Here is a 20,990-nt window from a genome sequence, read left to right on the forward strand (position 1 = left end):
TACTGATCTGCTGCTAAAAATAAAATATTTTAAATAGCTTTAATGCTATTAATATATTGAATCAGGTTTTATTTTTTTATTTTAGTATTCATTGTACTTTTACTAATTTTGTTATGTGTTTTAGTCATTTTGTTAACTATAACACTTAAATATTAATCTTAAAAAATAAATAAAATTTAAATAATAAATATAAATGTATTAAATATTTCTATTTAGCTTTAATATATTTTCATTCCACTTTTATTTTTAGTAATTTTAGTACCTCAAGCTTTTTCATATAATATTTTATTTTATTTCAGCTTAATTTCAATTTCTGAAAACAAGTTTCGGTAGTTTTAGGATTAGCTTTAATTACCCATAACAACTCTGTGAAGCTTGACTAGTTTAAATTAGCCTGACATGCAGTTTCCGTGAAGCTTCCTGAACACTGATGATATGTCATTAATTAGCTGAATAAACATGCGTGTGCTTCATTTTTACCACAGCGATCTTCGTCGGAGCCGTCGGGACAGTCCTCGCGGCCGTCACACACAAGCGCAGCTTCCACACAGCCGAACGTCTTGCAGGAAAACTGTCCTTTCACACACAGAACTCTGGGTAAACCATCATCAAAGGGTGTTGATGTGTCTGGAAAAAAAGAAAAAAAAAAGTTTGAAAAGCATTTACTTTTGCATTTCACCAGCACCTGACCGGTCAAACACAGAAACACGCACCTGTCCTGTTAGAGTAGGGTGTGGTCAGAATATGAACGCCCGGTTCTCTTGTCGGACCGACACCAGGTGGCGCTGTTGTGATGCGGGTGGGCAGAGCCACTCCTGGGCTGCCGTCCTGTGGACTCTTGGTGTGAAGTCCTGGAGGTCCAGATGTGTAGTTATAGTAACCGGGACGTCCTGTTGGTCCCGTGTGGTTCTGTAATCCTGGTCCACCAGGTGGCGCTGTGGTCACTTCACTACTGGGTGTGACCAACTCATCTGACAAGAAGAATGGATATATATGTTGATATATTATACATTATATTATATAATGCTTAAAGTGATTGAAGCCTACTTTTTCAGACCATAAATATTTTTAGGGTTTTCATGACAATTAAATGCATTTTTCATTACTGGAATGTGAAAAATATTATTTAAAATGCATTCATTTATAAATTATGTTGCATGTATAGATCACAGCATTATTAATTTGGGCTATTTATTCATTTAAATATATATATTTAAAATAATTATATTATTTATTATGCTAATTAAGTATATTTCACATTACTGGAATGTGAAAAAAATATTTAAATATGTACAAAATTTAAATGCATTATTTTATTAATTATATTGCATATATAGATCATAGTATAATTAATCTTGGCTATTTAATAATTAAAAATATATTAAAATAATTATACTATTTATTATGACAATTAAGTGCATTTCTCATTATTGGAATGTGAAAAAAACTATTTAAAATGTATTAATTTTAATAAATGCATGCATTTAAAAATTGTATTGCATGCATAGATAATAGTATTATTAATTTTGGCTATAAATTCATTTAAAAAATATATTAAAAATAATTAGATTATTTTTTTAAAAACAATATTTTAATAATATCAATAACAATTAATTAAATTAAATTAATAAAAGACATTTAAAAAAATAGTAAAAAAAATACTAAAACTTAAAAAAGGAAAATATAAAAGTAATAAATATTATTAAAACTATAACACTAAATTGTCATGAAAATAATGTAAAAAACAACAAAAAAAGATTACTTTTTTCCCCCCATTTTCACATTTCTTTGTTTCTTGTTTTTTCTGAGGTGTGAAATATGACCTGGACTCTTGATTAACCAGGTCTCTGAGAAAGAATGAAAAGTAAAAAGAATAATAAATGAAGCTAAGCTCCAGTCGTACCTCCTCTACAGCCCAAGACTTCCACACGCAGATAGAAAGTGGGACGAAACTCTACAGGAATGATCCGGAGAAAGCGAGCTCTGACCAGTCTGTCCAACCAGCGTGTGACAGGCGTCCGACCGACCATCCTCACCTCAAATACCTGACACAAATTATGTAATAGCACTGTTTATTAGTCAGTCTGCAAACTCTCATTTCACTCAGCACATCTCAGTCTGGATTACCTTCGGAGGAGAGTCTCTGTCTCCGGTCTCAGTGAAGTTGATAAAGTGGTTGTCAACTAAAGCGAAAGCGAGCCTGTATTTGGTGAGGTAACCCCACATGCGTTCACTGCCCTGCGTCACCACACCAGAGATCCATGTGGGCTCCAGGAAATCCACCTGGAAGTACGGATGAGGGTCTCCAGGCAACGGACTCCATCCTGGCTCCATTACCATACTGAGAGAGCATCAAAACAAACCAATGTCATCAAAACATCAGGCTACATGGGAAATTAAATGCTTTTAAACCCTGGTTGATTTTTTGTGTACTGGATGTATTCTTTGTACAAGATAAGATGATGATTCATATTCATTCACATTCTTAATTCATGAAAAATACTCACACGTTGGGCACGACGTTGAGACGGCCCGCGTCAGCAGGATTATTCTCTCTGTACGAGGACGAGGTCAGTTGACCATAATGGACACGCCCATCCTCCAATCCCAGAGCAGAAGAGCAGACACCTGATGGGTGATGTTGTCAATATATTTTGAAAGAGAAAATGTTTTAGGATCATTAACATTTGTTGTATTAATCTACAATGACTCTTCTGAGTTCGTACCTCTCTGACCAGGTCCTGCTTCCTTGAGAACGCAAAGAGAGAGAGAAAAATTAGCAAAAAGCAAGCATGTGACCATTTAAATCATGGAAGGAAAAGACCATTTACAGCCAAAACAGGCAATTTACCATATGGTTTTTAAAACTTTTTAACAGTTATAGCACCACCTATGGTCCGATCTACAAAAAAGTTAGCATGTTTCTTTAGAGTCATATGCTGCATGTGCTCAACTAATTTCTGAGTTTTCGTTTATGATTTATAGGCTTTTGAGTATATTTTGCCATGCAAATTTTCTAAATGACCCTGTTATAGCTATCCAAAGGGTAAAGTTCAACTTTTTTTTTTTTTTTTGATAATTATTGATCTAGAGTCCAGAGAATTGTACTGCACTGGTTTGGTTCCAAATGAGCGAAAGGACTAGTTCTTTACATAATTGCAAATATTTAATGAACGATTTAACTGACAGCAACAATTCTTGAGGCAAAGTTGTTCAGTATGATGAGATCTATCAAATGATATGCATATTGAAACACCACATGATTACAGATGTGTAAAACTCGTTAGCTCCAACTAGTGGCCGATTTCTTTCAAAATTCTTACAGACCTCTAGGACCATGAGTCGAACATGCACACTGAGTTTTGTTCTGATCGGCCTCCATTAACCTTGACTGATAGGTGCTCAGACTTCATTGGCCGATGGTGGCCATGTTTTTCGACATATACACCAATGTCCTCTCATGCCTCCTTGGACCAAGACACAGCATGCCAATTTTCAATTCAATCAGACTAACAGTTGTGTAGTTATAGTCGTTTTTAGTTTTTTTTTAATGTTATAGCGCCACCAAGTGTCCAATCGCTACGTTGTTTGTACTGTGACCAAAGATTGAGCCCATAAACATGTGTACCAAGTTTGGAGAAAATATTTCATTCCGTTAAAGAGTTATAGCCATTTTAGTAAAAGTGGCTCCGCCCACTTAGAATGTTTTGGCACCCCTTAGCGACTGTAAATCGAAATTTCAACTTTTTTTTTTTTTTTTTTGTTAACCTTTGATTCAGTCTCCAGACAACATTTCTGCACTGGTTTAGTTCTGATCGGGTGAAAAACCTAGGACTAGTTTGCAAAATAAAAAAAATAAAAAAATCTAAATGGAATGTATATATATATATATATATATATATATATATATATATATTAAAGTCTCACGGTGGTGGTAGCGGGACTCTTGCTGGGCGTCCTGAGCGGGGCGGCAGTGGGGGTGATGTGGGTAATGTTAGTGTGTGTACAGTCTCTTTCGTCCGCTCCATCGGGACAGTGAGGAACTCCATCACAACGACGCTCCGCCTCAATACAGCCCCCTGGAGGAGGACAGGAGAACTGACCTGACGGGCAGACCACGCTGGGAGTCGGACGAGTTCCTGATAGAAAACAAATACTTCATTTGAAAGCGTAAGACAAGGAAACATGCACAGAGAAAATGAAGAGTTTGATTATTTTTTTTTCCTTGTGACATTATTTATATTTTTTTCACATTTGACTTGATAATAATGAAATTTTTTTTTCAATATGCTAATGATAACTGAGGCAAAATATTTTTCGTTTCTACCTTTTTGTTTTAGATTAACAATTAATGCAAAAATAAATTTCCAAGCTTAATAAAACACTACATCAAGGAAGGAAATGTTTGTTCTGAATATATTCTGGTTTGTATTGTCCAGCAGATGGGGTATTTATTAGGGGTGTCAATTTGCATACATTTCCATAATCAATCGTTGTTCAAATTAACAATCATTTAATCAATTAATCGTTAACCTCTTAAATCCAAAGTGGGTGGTGCTGCTAAATTATGTTACTTAACCACTTGCTTAACCAATACAAAATAGGTGTCGTTTCAAAGCTTAGAAACCTGGCTTTACAGAAAATCACTAAACAAGTGCTTTTAATTTTGCTCACATATTAGAAGTTCTCTATTATAATAGCGTGAAAACATTCTGCTTAAAGGCACAATATGTAGATTTTCGCCACTAGAGGTCACCTATTCAAAACAAAGGCGTAGCTTGATGATGCCGAGTTTGAGCAAGGAATCTTGGGAGATGCCGTCTTCACGTCTACAGCCGGTGGAAAAGAATCGGGACGGGAATCATGTTCATGGATGAGATTATTAACGTTACTGTAGTATGAAGCAGAGCAGGATCGCTGGAGCAATTGCTAATGAGAGACGAACACAACACATGTCTCAAGAGCAGCGGGACTTTTATTATGCCGCAGTCGCCGCTTCCGCTTCTTCCGGTCAAGCACATGTGGGGTAACACAGCACTGTTTATCATATTAGATACATTTGTGTGTTGAAAGTTGTTATTGTGCTACTCTGCGTTCGCTTGGCGGCTGCTGTGAGACACTTGCAGTAAGCTACAGTAGATCGATATTAGGCATGGTAAAACATGGTACTCGCAGTAAATCAATAATACTTACTCTGTTAAGCATAATTAGTTTGGATGAATGTATCCATCCAAACAGTTGCTCACCTGCAATCTTTCTGTTCTAGTGGTTTTTGGATATTGTATTCCAATAATCTTGCATATTGTGCCTTTAACGTGAAAACATGATCTGTAAAATCGTTGTGTTTAATACATCATTCAAAAGGTCTCAAGCAGTAGAATACAAGAAGCATATTTGATTTACTTAGAGACCAAACTATTCCAAGTATTATGGAAAAGTGCCGCCAACACACTTGTAAACAGTACATTAGGCTTTTGAACCACGCTTTGTTTGTAAATTCGCAAACATTAGTAAACCATAGTAGATTGCATATTTATTTAGAGCAGGTGGTCTGCTGACAATGTGCCCAGATAGCAACTTTGTCAAACTGAAGCTGGTAATACTGTTTGCGGAGTTGTTTAAACATCTTCTGCTGAGATCTGGAGAGATTTAATGTCTTTTATCATAAGTTGATTTCATCTAAGGCTGTAGCTGAAGTCAGTTGTAGTTTTTGTGTTTGTGACTGTGTGTCTCAGTGATTCTGCTTGATAACAGGCTTGTTAATGCTGAGATGACTCTATAAGTAATATATAAAGATTTTGTGGCTCAGATAAGGTCCAGTTGTTTTATTTCTTTGCTCTTGGCTGACATGTGGCATTGCTATGGCCTGCTTGTGGCTCAGATCTGGCAAACAAGTGCCATCATTCCATGCCACATGTGGCCCAGATCATCATTCCACATGTGCCAGATGTGGGCCGGATCTGGGCCAACACAAAGTTGCTATCTGGGTGTAGATCTCGGAGTGATATGCTGCTTTGCTAAAGCTATAGGACTTTTGGGATGCAGTGGGATGCAACCAATCTAAACTTGATCTTGTGTGTGGTGGGTGGAGACGATGTGTAGCGACCATTCAGACAGTTTTACAGCTGGTTTGATTCCTCAGATTGACAGTTCTTGATTTACCATGCACCATAGAATAATCAATCATCGATTAATCATTGGCATCCCTAGTTATTATACTATTATAGTTTTTATTAATATTTTGAATTAGTATCTGTCATTTAATAATTTTCATTTTAGTAATTTTGTTTTTGTAAACGATTACACCACTGGTTCTCACCGCAGTTCTCCTCATCTGTGCCGTCCCCGCAGTCATCGAGCCCGTCACACAGCGCCCCCTGAGGACCAGCAGGAACACAGCGGCCGTTTCTGCAGAGGAACTCTCTCTCTCTGCAGGGACGCAGGGGCGGGGCAGGTGTGGACTGCTCGTGCTCTGATGGGAAAGATACAGAGGGAAGATGTGAAACTCAATAATGGGAAACGGCATGATGATGAATAAATGATGGCAGAAAATTCATTTTTAGACCTGTTTTCTTCTGACACCTAATATGTAATGTAGAAGGAAATGAAAGGATACCATCAGCGCAGCCCATGACCTCAACTCTCAGATAGATTCCGTTCTGAAAGTCATGAGGCAGAATCCGCACGAACCGAGCCGACACCATCCGGTCCAGGCGGGCCAGAGCTACGCCGCGGTCATCACTGTTGCCCTGAAACACCTGGAAGAAACAAAATATTCTATTCTCAATAATCCAATATTACACAAGTTTCCATCTTTAAGATTTCAGCCTCTATTGAAAGAGAAAAAGTTTATATATGCGTCACCTTTGCTTTGGGTCTGGCGTCTGTGATCATCTCTTTATACGTGTACCACTGACGGCCGTCGCTGCTGAACTGCAGATAGAAGCTGGACACAAACGTGTCAAACACGCCGCCACCCTGAGTCAACAAGCCTACAACACCAGACACAAACAATCAACACAGAGACACATTACAGTTTTATTTTACTTTAGTGGTCCTTGAAAAGCAAAGCATCACTATTATCATCATCTTGCACACTGCTTCTTTGATATAGGTACATGAACATCCATATTTCATTTTAGTGACAAAGCAACCACTGAGAATGACCTAGCAACACCCTGTTGACTACCCAGAACACTCTAGCAACTGCCAAGCAACCACACAGCAACATCCTGGCAACCACCTTAGCAACGCCCTAGCAACCACATAGAACACCCTAGGAATTGCTTAGTAATCACATAGCAATGCACTATCAACACTCTCACATCAGACTAGTAACCACACAGCAACATCCTAGAAACAACGTAAAACACCCCAGCAACACCTTAACAACACCTTAACACCCACTCAGCAACATCCTAGCAACAAACGAGAACACCTTCACAACTGCCAAGTAACCACACAACAACATCCTAGCAACAAACGAGAACACCTTCACAACTGCCTAGTAACCACACAGCAACATCCTAGCAACAATCTAGAACACCCTAACAACACCATAGCAACCACTCAGCAACATCCTAGCAACAACCCAGAAAACCCTCACAACTGCCTAGTAACCACACAGCAACATCCTAGCAACAACCCAGAACACTCTTGCAACTACCTAGTTACCACACAGCAATATCCTAGCAACAACGTAAAACACCCTAGAAACACCCTAGCAACACCCTAACAACCACTCAGCAACATCCTAGCAACAACCGAGAACACCTTCACAACTGCCTAGTAACCACACAACAACATCCTAGCAACAATCTAGAACACCCTAACAACACCATAGCAACCACTCAGCAACATCCTAGCATCAACCCAGAAAACCCTCACAACTGCCTAGTAACCACACAGCAACATCCTAACAACAACCCAGAACACTCTTGCAACTACCTAGTTAGCATACAGCAATATCCTAGCAACAACCTAAAACACCCTAGAAACACCGTAGTAACCACAACAACATCCTAGCAACAAGCTAGAACACCCAAGCAACTGTGAAATAACCACGCAGCAACATCATAGCAACCACCCAGAACACTCTTGCATCTGCCTAGTAACCACAGAGCAATATCCTAGCAACAACCTAAAACACCCTAGCAACACCCTAGTAACCACACAGCAACATCCTAGCAACCACCCAAAAAATTCTTGCAACTGCCTAGTAACAAAGTCCCTTTAAGACAAGTCATTTCACTCGGCGGCCATCTTTGAAACACCTCTCGGGCATCCTGGGCATCATGCAGCTCCTATCTCTTTGAATGGGGAAACATCAGATTCTCCAAAACTGTTCGTCAACCTTACGATTAAATTTGATATTTGAAATCACCAATGAAATCTAACAACAACCGTCTCATAAATTTAGTTTCTAAACGCTCAAATCATGACAAAAAAACTCTATATTTTTCAGGCTGGATCAAGCTAATGCATATGCGCAGACCTAAATGCGCGTCTCTTCGGAGGCGCGCGTCTGACTGTTTCTATAGAAACCGGTGATTCTAACGGCCGCTGAAGTGACGCGATGACTTTACCAGTCGGCGATTGGCTCTTGGCTTTAGAAGGCGGGACTTATTCCGCCATATTGCACGTTACACTTTCTCCCATTCAAAACAATACGAGTGACAAGTCTTGTGTTATTCTATAGTCTTTACTAGTAACCACACAGAAACAATATAGTAACAACCTAAAACAATATTGCAAAACCCTAGTAACCACACAGCAACATCCTAGTAACCACCCAAAACACTTTTGCAACTGCATAGTAACCACACAGAAATATCCTAGCAACAAGCTAAAACACCCTAGCAACCACACAGCAACATCCTAGCAACCACCCAGAACAACCTAGCAACTTTCTAGTAACCAAACAGCAACATCCTAGCAACCACCCAGAACAATCTAGCAACTGCCTAGTAACCACACAGCAATGCACTAGCAACCACACAGATCTCCCTAGAAACTACCTAGTAACCACCTAAGAACGTCCTAGAGGAAGAGTATCTGAACTATATACATTTCAAAACATTACATGATCAAAAACGGCATAATTATAACTGAATTCATCCGTCACCTGTGATGTTGTAACGTCTGAGCAAGTCGATCTGCAGGTAGGGGCCGCTGGAGTGCCCCCCCTCATCAGGGTTCCCGGCTGGGAGCTCTCTGTACTGCTCCGGCTCCGGGCTCCAGCCCTGCAGGTCGCTGTGCAGGTCTCGAGCGTGCAGACGTCCCGCTGACGGAGGGTGGCCGGGCTGATGGGACGAGGCGCTGAAGCTGGTGGCGGGGAGCGAGTGAACTCCCAGAGCTGACCAACACTCATCTATAAAACAACACACAGAATATGTGAAAACACTTCAGAGCTGTAAATGATTCTGATGCATCAAAGTAATAAATAAACACTGAATGCGGATGCGAGGGTTACAATACCGCGCATGTGTTGAAACATGAAGTATAAAATTAAGTATACTTTGCGCGTTTGACTGTGCGTGTAAAACAAAGTATACTTTGAGCATTAGGGTTCTATTTGGGACAAGATGAAACTGACCTCCAGGTGGCAGAGGGTACGTTGGCACAGTCGGAGGGCCCTCTGGTGGTGTGGAAGGACCAACCGTTATTGGCAGGACCATTGGTGTAGTCGTCACGACAGTGGTGATATTACCTGACAACACAACAGACTTCTGCATAAACAACTGCACATGAATCACCAGGTGTTATTATGATGAAAAAACCACAATTAAAATAATTTATCATGATAAATAAGTTAAACCTTTCTCTTCACAATAGCAACACTTCTCTCCTTCCCCTGGAATCAGAGATTGACCCTGAAACGGAGAACAAATGTTGCCCAGTTAAACCAGTAATATAAAGCTTCTTTTACACAGTAAATTAAGCAGCTCTACAGAAGACAATAGTGTCATTATTCAGTTTAAGTTTTGTTAAATTGATAATATTACTGATTGTTAGGTGTCTTTTAAATACACACACACCTGTGGGCATCCAGTGGCAGAATAAGGGCAGTACGGTCCGCACTGCACTGTGAAGTTGGGCAAACACTGGCACAGCAGGCACTGACCGCCTTTCCAGCGCTCGCCCATCGCGTATGTGTGTCCACGATATTCACACTCGCTGCACGGCTCCGTCTGACAGCTGAGGACACACAAACACAGTTATGATCTGTACAGCAGGGTCCTGGGTTTGATTCCCAGGGAATGCATGAACTAATAAAACATATACTGCCTTGAATGCAAGTGGATCAAAGCTTCTTCTAAATGCATAAATGTGACAAATCAAATCATCTGCTAAAGCGAAACAGCCGTTGTGTGTTTATTTTTTTCTAGGATGTATTTTTCTAGGATGCATACACTCACCGCCGGGCCTTGCGGTAAATTCCGCGGCACTGTCGGCCATTGCCGTGTTTTGTGGGATTATTCGGGCTTCGGAAAGACCATTGGACACTCTGAACTCCACATGGACCCAAACACTCACCCCAGAGAGACCAGGACGACCAGCCGCAGTGAACTGATAGTCACACACATGGGATAAAACAGCTGCAAGATTTATCTGAACAAGAAACTTATGCTGAAAATGACAAACAATCTTAAGATCTCAAGGGGTACTACAAATAAATGTTTTGCATCAAAGGGTTTTGACTGACAATAAGTTGCATTACATAATTGTGAAATGTGTGTGTGTAAGAGAAAGAAAGAGAGTGTGTGTGTTCACCTGAGCACTCTGGGTTGGGTTGACAGTGCTGCGCTCGGCCTCTCTCACACACACAGATGTCACAGGCCACTTTGACCTGCTGACCGGGCCAGTACAGAACCCCAGACACCTCACACACACACTCCTCCGGCAGAATACACTGCTGCTCGTGGTTCATGACCGTCCCATCAGGACACCAGCAGCCTGACAGAAAACAACAGAGGAAATAAGAGGAAACAGATAGAATACAGTAAAACAATAGTACAATAAAATTATAACTTAGTAAACAGCTCACCGCTGAAACACTCTGAGTTGGCGTCACATGTCGTTGCCCCGGAAATGTGAGCGCAGGTCAAAGGGCACGGCGCACAGCTGTGTCTGACGAGACCCGCGGGACACGAGACGTTAGCACAGCCATCCTGAGGACAGGGCTCTGGAAAACACATCTGTGTTCAGCTGGGAAACATTGAGAGCTCAGGCATGGAGCTCAAGAACAAAGACCAGATGAACAGACCTGCACTGTTGTTTACATCAAACAAACTGAGTTTGAACATGCACTGCTGAAAGAGGAACCACATGATGACAGGCAAATGTATAAAGTATTGTATGGAAAATAATCTATGCTAAATGTACCAAATAATACACTGTTATATACAAACCCGATTCCAAAAAAAGTTGGGACACTGTATAAATTGTGAATAAAAACAGAATGCAATGATGTGGAAGTTTCAAATTTTAATATTTTATTCAGAATACAACTTAGATGAAATATTAAATGTTTAAACTGAGAAAATGTATAATTTTAAGGGGAAAATAAGTAGATTTTAAATTTCATGGCATCAACACATCTCAAAAAAGTTGGAACAAGGCCATGTTTACCACTGTGTGGCATCCCCTCTTCTTTTTATAACAGTCTGCAAACGTCTGAGGAGACAAGTTGCTCAAGTTTAGGAATAGGAATGTTGTCCCATTCTTGTCTAATACAGGCTTCTAGTTGCTCAACTGTCTTAGGTCTTCTTTGTCGCATCTTCCTCTTTATGATGCGCCAAATGTTTTCTATGGGTGAAAGATCTGGACTGCAGGCTGGCCATTTCAGTACCCGGATCCTTCTTCTACACAGCCGTGATGTTGTAATTGATGTATGTGGTCTGCCATTGTCATGTTGGAAAATGCAAGGTCTTCCCTGAAAGAGACGACGTCTGGATGGGAGCATATGTTGTTCTAGAACTTGGATATACCTTTCAGCATTGATGGTGCCTTTCCAGATGTGTAAGCTGCCCATGCCACACGCACTCATGCAACCCCATACCATCAGAGATGCAGGCTTCTGAACTGAGCGCTGATAACAACTTGGTTTGTCCTTGTCCTCTTTATTCCGGATGACATGGCGTCCCAGTTTTCCAAAAATAACTTCAAATTTTGATTCGTCTGACCACAGAACAGTTTTCCACTTTGCCACAGTCAATTTTAAATGAGCCTTGGCCCAGAGAAAACGCCTGTGCTTCTGGATCATGTTTAGATATGGCTTCTTTTTTGACCTATAGCGTTTTAGCCAGAAACGGCGAATGGCACGGTGGATTGTGTTCACCGACAATGTTTTCTGGAAGTATTCCTGAGCCCATGTTGTGATTTCCATTACAGTAGCATTCCTGTATGTGATGCAGTGCCGTCTAAGGGCCCGAAGATCATGGGCATCCAGTATGGTTTTCTGGCCTTGATCCTTACGCACAGAGATTGTTCCAGATTCTCTGAATCTTTGGATGATATTATGCACTGTAGATGATGATAACTTCAAACTCTTTGCATTTTTTCTCCTTTCTGATATTGCTCCACTATTTTTCACCACAGCATTGGGGGAATTGGTGATCCTCTGCCCATCTTCACTTCTGAGAGATACGGCCACTCTGAGAGGCTCTTTTTATACCCAATCATGTTGCCAATTGACCTAATAAGTTGCAAATTGGTCCTCCAGCCGTTCCTTATATGTACATTTAATTTTTCTGGCCTCTTATTGCTACCTGTCCCAACTTTTTTGGAATGTGTAGCTCTCATGAAATCCAAAACTTTCAACATTTGATATGTTATCTATATTCTATTGTGAATAAAATATAAGTTTATGAGATTTGTAAATTATTGCATTCCTTTTTTATTCACAATTTGTACAGTGTCCCAACTTTTTGGGAATTGGGTTTGTACATTATAGAATATATAACTTGCTAAAAAGTGAGATTAAACAAGCCCTGTTGAAAGAGAAACCACTTAGACCAGTTTGGACCACCTCCAAAATGGTTTTAGATGGGCAAAACTGGTCTGTTTCAAGCACAAGCTGGGCTAAGATGGTTATAACTGAAGGTGGACCGGCTTTACCAGAGTAACCAAAAGACATTTTACACTGGTAACCAGTGAAGCTTTAAGCTGGTGAGCAGCTCAAGCAGTTGATCTGATCTAGGTTGTTTGGTTTTATACTGATTTCACTACACAAAAGGACACTGTCCCCTGTTAGATGGTAAAGTGCGACACCTGTTTGATTGCTTTTACATTTAGCAATATTTCACATTCTGATAATCTCAGCAATGTTCATAACTTACTGATGTCAGTAGTGAGGTTAGTTTCTCCAGGTAGTTCTGCACAGGTTCTGCCTCCGTTCTGTGGTGGGAAACACTCTCTCTGACGGATCTCTACACCGCCACAACCTTTACTGCAGTTTGACCATGTTGCCCATGGCAGCCAGTAGCCATCAACTGTTGGACAGAACCAAAAACTCAGTATCTACATCTCATATGTACCTTATATGTTCCGAAAGCATGGTTTTACCATGTCCAAACTACTATTATGGTGTTATTTGATCAGCAGAATGTATTTTACCCGGGCAGGCGGTGGAGTAACACTGCTGTCGTTGTGTTTTCTCTCCTCTGCAGCGTCCGTCTGAACCTTCTGGGCTGCAGCGCCTCTGTCGGCTCATGGTTCCAGATCCACAGCTTCGGCTGCAGGGGCTCCAAGGGCTCCAGGGGCTCCAGACACCACAGCCCGTCTCATCGGAGCGGTCCGACGGACAGTCTGCAGCACCATTACATAACTACAATAACACAACACATAGTCTGAATCACATGGCAACATTCAAAACTATTAATCAAACAGAAACTGTTTTGAATTTGTTCTCTCACCACTTTTTTGTTTATTCTTAAATGTATTTATTTACATGTCATTTTGCATTATAAACTGACTCTGATTCTAGAAGGGTGATGCAGAAACACAAATAAATCTGTCAACATTTTTTTCCACACAGATCAGAGTCAGTACCGTGTTGAAGGGAACACAGGATCCATCAGCACAGGTGAACTCGGGACAGACGCGACTGGTGTTTCCCTCACTAGGAGGGGCCGTGGAGGGATTGACTTTATCTGGAGAGAGAGAATCAAGGCCCATTCACACCAAGAACAATAAGTACAATGATAACCTTAATGATAACTATATTATCATACAGTAAGCATTGCAGGTTTGTCGTCTGCTGCTTTAAAGGTGTAGTAAGAAATTTCTGAGAAATGCTGTTGAAAGTGGAACACACCGAGCACCAAAACACCTCGTAGCCAATCAGCAGTAAGAGGTGTGTCCACTCATGAGGGGGGATGTGCCTGTGTTGCATAGCGTGTTTGTGAATTTGGGGGGTGGAGCTATCAAGACAGGGGTGTGATCCTCTTTGTTAGGGGCGTTTTTGTTTTGATGATTTAAATTATCAATAGCGTTTCTCAGAAATCGCATACTGCACCTTTAAATGCACAAGCTCTTTGTGATTGGCTGCCGATTTTTTTTTTTGGAAAAAAAAACTTTTTGAAATTGATTCCAATTCTATAATTTGTCTGTTATAGTTTTGGTATGGACCCTGCTATTCTTTTATATTTAGAACGATAATTAGAGCTATATCTTTATCGTTCTTGGTGTGAACTGGCCTTAAGAATTACACCTATGCAACTATGAATGTGAAATATATATATATATATATATATATACTTTTGTTTTATTTTGTTTAAATAGTAGAAACGTACCGCAGAGTATCTCGTCCTCTCCTTTAGGGCAGTCAGAAATCCCGTTACACACACGAGAAATATTCACACACGTGCGATTATCACACGAAAAACTGTCCGGACAGGGAGGAATCCGTGTGGAACCTGGTGAGAATGAGGAGCACATATGAAAACGGCACTAAAATGGGATGTCTAACGTCATTCAAGGACACTGTTTGCTCTTACCGCAGTTGTCCACGCTCTCGTCTGAAGCGTCTCTGCAGTGGGGCGTCCCGTCACACAGCTGCTGGTGTTGGATGCACTGGTCTCCAGTCTGGCAGAGGAACTGGTCCGGCTGACATGTGCGGGAACACCGCTTCTCATCGCTCCCATCCAGGCAGTCTGTCTCACCATCACAGCGCCACGCTATCGGCACACACTGACCGGTTGTACAGCTGAACTCAAACCGACTGCATCCTGAAATCACACCGTCAGTTATTTAGTGCTTTGCATCAGCATCAAAGTGTAAAAGGTCCAATTATAATATTGGTTATGATTTCTTGCACCAAAAACAGCCAATTTTCATGTCTATCTTTACCTAAAATGCCTTTTTTTTAAACTTCTCTTTGAATATTATAATTTAACAGGATGATTTTGCTACTGCACCTTTAAGACAAGATATAGGGTAAAAAATAGAACTAATAGATATCGCCATACAAATTTTATTTTCCTATTTTACAATCAAATGTCATTGGAAATGTCTAGTATTGTTGTGTAATGAAAGTGATATTGGGACAGAAATGTATTGATTTTGGGACAAACCCAGTGGCTGTTTTTGGTACTACGCCTAAACAAAAACTAAATTTTTGTGATACCAACTTCAAATTTGGAACACGACTTGAGACTTTTGGCTTTGATTTTCTAGCAATTTTTGAGTCCAATCCATTTTTTAAAATTTATATGTAAAGTTATGTACATTTTGGAAGTCTTATGTTAATGAGCTCATGATGAAGTTTGTGCAGTTTAGAGTCAATTAAATGCACTTTTTAGACTGATAAGCAAGTTTTGATGAACAACATTAGTATATTATTATGGAGCATATTGGTATAGAGAATGGTGGGAGCAACACCAAGGTTATGGGGTTCGATTCTCAGGGAATGCATGAACTCATTACACGTGTACCTTGAATGCAATGCGAATTGCATAAATGCATAAATGTAAACATCCTGTTTTATAACCTTTCATACCTTTGACAGGACAGATGAGCTCGTCGACGCCGGATGGACAGTCCCTGTGACCGTCACACACTTTCTCTGCGGGCACACACTGATCTCCGGGACACTGGAGCTCTCCGAGCGCACACACACACTCTCTCTCATCGCTGTAGTCTCCGCAGTCATCGTGACCGTCACAGCGGTGCAGGTACAGCACGCAGCGGCCCGACGAACAGCGGAACTCGTCCTGTCTGCACACGGCACCACAATCTGAACATAACCACACTGCGTCAGTCAAAAGCTTTAAACATGCTTTACTGTCATGACATATGAAACAACAATCAGATACCGTGCTCATCAGAATCATCAGCAAATCCACAATCCAGCCTCCCATCACAGACTTTCCGTGCCGGCAAACAGCGTCCGTTAGCACACCTGAACTCTCCAGCCGGACAGCCGGCTTCTGGTGTGGTAGGCGCACAGAAGTCCTCATCTGATTGGTCAGCGCAGTCCGGATGGCCATTACACCTGAGCTCCAGCGGTAAACAGGCACCTCCGGAGCAGCGGAACTGACCGGGCGGACAGGTGGACGGACAGACCTCATCAGAACCGTCGCCACAGTCATCTTCATTATCACAGAGCCAGACAGAGGGAATACAGCGCTGAGATCCGGCAGAGCAGCGAAACTCTGAGTCCTCGCAGGGAGACGGAGGAGGACACGGAGATCCAACACAACGCCACATACCGTCAGAGCAAGAGCTGAAGGACACAGCACAGAACACAGATTAAATCATATAAGAATAAAAGCTGACGCTAGCATTTCAATACATCTTATTCACTAAATACACACAATCTAATTTAATCAGGAGTTGATTCATGCATATTCAAATGTCATTATAATTCCTTCAGTGAATCTGGTGCTAAAACACAGACAGTGCATGCAAAAATAATAAAAAATAGAGATGTATGATACATCTGCAAGATAATGTTTGCAATATATTTTTGTTTTTTGTATTTAATTGTGCATGCTAATTTCCCCCAAAATATCATCTAGTACTCACTTAAAGTTCATTTGAAAAAATATTAATAATTTAATAAGGATTTATTCCCATCTTTCATTCTGTGCAATAAAATGAAGTTGTCGGAAATTCAGAAATCGAACACATGATTTTGGCATTGCTTCAGGAAAGCACACAAAAATAAAAATAAAATGTTTATCATTTACATTTAGAAATTTTAAATTTTAAATAAAAAATAGTTATTTTATTGTTTATAATATTTTTTTTTATATATATAAATCTTTGTTAAATAAAGTTTTAAAAATAATTTGTTCTCATGTTTGTTTTTGTTGTGATGTGTGAGAAGTATAAATATTTAAGGTTTAGTGTTTTTTACGTGATTTTTTGTTTTATTTTTTATAAAGTGATGAATTGTTTTTGAAATCCAATAAGGGTCAATTTGACCCCCAACATAAAAATCATACCCAGAATTCGAACATAATACAATGACAAACAGACTCTCTAAACTGACCAGTTCTGACAGTGTTGAGTGACCGTTGATCCTGCGGGAAATAAAGATCCATCCCACTCACACGGACACTGAGACGGAGGAATACAGACGTCACCTGCAGATGAGAGACAGACATCGCCATCAGACAGATATAATCGTAACTACTGCAAACTGAAAAATTAAGCATTTAAAGCATTAAAAAATCTAATTTTGTCACCTTTTTTACTGATGCGTGATGTACTTAATTGTAGGAAAAGTGACAAAATCTCATAAAAACAAACTTTTCTTCAAATTGCGAATGAAGTACACAAAGCGAGCAAAGAGCGCTTACTTTATAATCACTGAAGCTGTCAGTTCAAGGCAAACTCACTGAGTGTGAAAACTTTTTTAATCAAGAAATCTGACTAAACTTCACAATTATTCTTTTATTTACATAATGTCTCCATGTTTAATGAGGGGATTTGTGCACATGTAAAACTAAGCAAACTTGCGCTTAACAAACTCATTCAAAGCTTCAAGAGATACTGAGCGGATTCTCACAACTGGTTATTTTTAACAGAAATGTCTGTGCTACAATACTGCTGCTGCAAAAAAAAAATATTGTATTAAATACACAATTGCAGCACCATTGAACTTTTTACTTGCTTAAACAATTACAAAATACTATGTTACAGGTAGTAATATAACTATAATCCTGCAATAAAAATATATTGCTTTGCATTGACCTGACCAGGCAGCCAAGGTATGGCAGCCGCGAGACGCAAGCGCAATGGTCAAACACATCTGTCTAGTGCATGTTTACATTGAAAAACTATGGAAAAGTAGCACAGTGGAATAGAAAAACCCTTACCGTGCTGAACGGTGCCGTGGGGACAGAAACATCCCTCCACACAGGAGAGGGCGCTGCACAGAGAATCAGAGAGGGAAGGAGTGCTGGGACACGCTGGAGAACAGGCAGGACCGCAGGCCTCATAAACTAACCCATTCTCACACTGCAGAGCTGGAGAGACACAACAGACTTATTACATACACAAATAATAACTCAGTGCCATAATAACTCAATGAACAGACTCACGGCAGAGCTCCTGTGACCTCCAGCGCACATACGCTCCTCTGCGGTTACACTCCTCTGCATACGCAGCTACAGCCGTACACAAACACTCACAGTCGCCGCCAGAGTCACATCTGCACGACATGCCAAACATGTTTACTACTTAGAGTTAGGGTGCAATCATGTGATGAATCTAATGTTAACTTAAACTTCAAATAGCGTTTCTCACCCGCAGGCGTCAAAGACACACCAGTCGTAGTACTGCTGATACGGCACTTCTGAATGACACGAGCTGAAGATATCCTGACTGATCACCGCACACTTCTTCTTGGCCCACGTCACCCGGTGAGGGTTGATCTGAAGGTTATGTATAGATATGAAACAGCTTCACAAGCAGTCGTTTCAATGACCCAGTTTTGTTATTTCTGTGTTACAAATATTCATATTAACACAGAAGTACTAGGATGATGTCTACAGAAGCGATCAAAATAGAGGAAATCACCTTTTGAAAGTAACTTGATGCTTCAAATAAAGATTGTATCAGTTACATCGTTACAACAGTAGGTTTCAACAAGTGACTGTTGAAAAATGTATTTGTCATTGAATCATTAATTCAAAAGATTTGTTCAAAAATGCTGATTCATCCAGTAATGCAAGTGGTCTTTGAGTGAGTCACTGAATCATTCATTCAAGAGATTTATTAAAAATGCTGATTCATTCAGTAATGAAACAAGTGAAGTCTTTCAGAGAGTCATTGAATCATTCATTGAAAAGATTTGTTAAGGAATGTTGATTCATCCAGTAATGAAACAAGTGGTCTTTGAGTGAGTCATTGAATCATTCATTCAAGAGATTAATTAAAAAATGCTGATTCATTCAGTAATGAAACAAGTGAATCTTTCAGTGAGTCATTGGATCATTCATTCAAAAGATTTGTTAAAAAAATGCTGATTTATCCAGAAATTAAACAAGTGAAGTCTTTGAGTGAGTCATCGAATCATTCATTCAAGAGATTCATTCAAAAATGCTGATTCATCCAGTAATGAAACAAGATAAATCTTTCAGTGAGTCATTGAATCATTCATTCAAAAGATTTGTTTAAAATGTTGATTTATCCAGTAATGAAACAAGTTAAGACTTCAAGTAAGTCACTGAATCATTCATTCAAGAGATTAATTCAAAAACAATGATTCATCCTGTAATGAAGCAAGTGACGTCTTTGAGTGAGTCATTGAACAATTAATTCAAGAGATTCCTTCAAAAACACTGATTCATCCAGAAATGAAACAAGTGAAGTCTAAGTAAGTCATTGAATTATTAATTCAAAAGATTTCTTCAAAAACATTGATTCATCCACTAATGAAACAAGTAAAAGGCTTGTTCAAGATGCATCAGCGCTGTGCAGACCGTTCAGCGTATGACATCAAAGTACTGCCAAAGCGATTCAAAAGCATAAGGAGTCATTTGCTCTCCAATTGCTCTCGCGGAACATTGATGTCTGTGCAGCGCCAATGCATCTCGAACAAGCCTAAAGTCTTCATGAGTGAGTCATTGAATCATTCATTCAAGAGATATTCATTCAAAAATGCTGATTCATCCAGTAATGAAGCAAGTGAAGTCTTTGAGTGAGTCATTGAATCATTCATTCAAGAGATTCATTCAAAAATTATGATTCATCCAGTAATGAATCAAGTGAAGTCTTTGAGTGAGTCATTGAATCATTCATTCAAGAGATTCATTCAAAAATGATGATTCATCCAGTAATGAATCAAGTGAAGTCTTTGAGTGAGTCATTGAATCATTCATTCAAAAGATTCATTCCAAAATGTTCATTCATCCAGTAATGAAAAAGTGAAGTCTGTGAGTGAGTCATTGAGTCAATCATTCAAACTGATTTTCAAATTCAAACAATAAAAATTAATTCAAATGAATCTTTTTTTTTTATTTATTACAGCAGCAATTAACATTTTGTCTCAACCTCTAGTAAATTACGTTGTTTTGTTTGTTCAGAATCCTGGGAGAATCAAAAAAACCCAACAAAAACATTTTGAGTCTCAGTTTATCCAGAAACGTGCAGCTTTACTGTATGACATTAAATGTTTTTTGTAAAGCACTTTGTAAGTAAAGCTGTACTTACAGTCAGGAATTACATGATTTCTGGAGAGACTCTCTTTATGTCTAAACTTCATGGAAAGGTGAAACTACTTTGAAAGTACTTACAACACAAGGGTCACGAAGATCCTGGTCTGCGACATCAGGACAGGAAGGGCTGATTTTCCAGGAGTTTCCGAACAGTTCCGGAGTGGACTCCATGATGCCTTGTCTGGTAGTGAAGTCGTTCTCTGCGTCTCCATCAAAATTCCCACACAATCCTCCGACTCGGCCGCGCAAATGAGGAGTCAGCTGAACGTAAACACGCATACCTGTGCAGACGAACAGTGACACAAACAGCTTTTCATCACC

At 39.8% G+C, this 20,990-nt stretch overlaps 1 protein-coding gene across 1 annotated transcript in view; it reads right to left on the reverse strand.

Annotated features, from left to right (window-relative positions):
* Positions 1–20,990, reverse strand: part of sspo (SCO-spondin) — a 97,368-nt gene that overhangs the window by 49,865 nt on the left and 26,513 nt on the right. Inside the window, exons 22-48 of the mRNA XM_067377682.1 lie at positions 20,748–20,950; positions 18,757–18,884; positions 18,552–18,661; positions 18,327–18,476; positions 17,498–17,591; positions 16,317–16,726; positions 16,001–16,237; positions 15,000–15,230; positions 14,053–14,153; positions 13,618–13,828; positions 13,341–13,493; positions 11,048–11,185; positions 10,774–10,956; positions 10,419–10,569; positions 10,038–10,197; positions 9,818–9,872; positions 9,596–9,709; positions 9,125–9,370; positions 6,865–6,992; positions 6,617–6,758; positions 3,928–4,139; positions 2,727–2,748; positions 2,508–2,628; positions 2,128–2,341; positions 1,904–2,045; positions 714–971; positions 481–627 (exon numbers count right to left, since the gene is read on the reverse strand). Of these exons, the coding sequence (XP_067233783.1) occupies positions 481–627; positions 714–971; positions 1,904–2,045; positions 2,128–2,341; positions 2,508–2,628; positions 2,727–2,748; positions 3,928–4,139; positions 6,617–6,758; positions 6,865–6,992; positions 9,125–9,370; positions 9,596–9,709; positions 9,818–9,872; positions 10,038–10,197; positions 10,419–10,569; positions 10,774–10,956; positions 11,048–11,185; positions 13,341–13,493; positions 13,618–13,828; positions 14,053–14,153; positions 15,000–15,230; positions 16,001–16,237; positions 16,317–16,726; positions 17,498–17,591; positions 18,327–18,476; positions 18,552–18,661; positions 18,757–18,884; positions 20,748–20,950 (4,461 nt within the window). The remainder of the gene's footprint in view (positions 1–480; positions 628–713; positions 972–1,903; positions 2,046–2,127; positions 2,342–2,507; positions 2,629–2,726; positions 2,749–3,927; positions 4,140–6,616; positions 6,759–6,864; positions 6,993–9,124; positions 9,371–9,595; positions 9,710–9,817; positions 9,873–10,037; positions 10,198–10,418; positions 10,570–10,773; positions 10,957–11,047; positions 11,186–13,340; positions 13,494–13,617; positions 13,829–14,052; positions 14,154–14,999; positions 15,231–16,000; positions 16,238–16,316; positions 16,727–17,497; positions 17,592–18,326; positions 18,477–18,551; positions 18,662–18,756; positions 18,885–20,747; positions 20,951–20,990) is intronic.

Source organism: Chanodichthys erythropterus, chromosome 23, assembly GCF_024489055.1.
Source record: "Chanodichthys erythropterus isolate Z2021 chromosome 23, ASM2448905v1, whole genome shotgun sequence".
NCBI classification, from domain to species: domain Eukaryota; kingdom Metazoa; phylum Chordata; class Actinopteri; order Cypriniformes; family Xenocyprididae; genus Chanodichthys; species Chanodichthys erythropterus.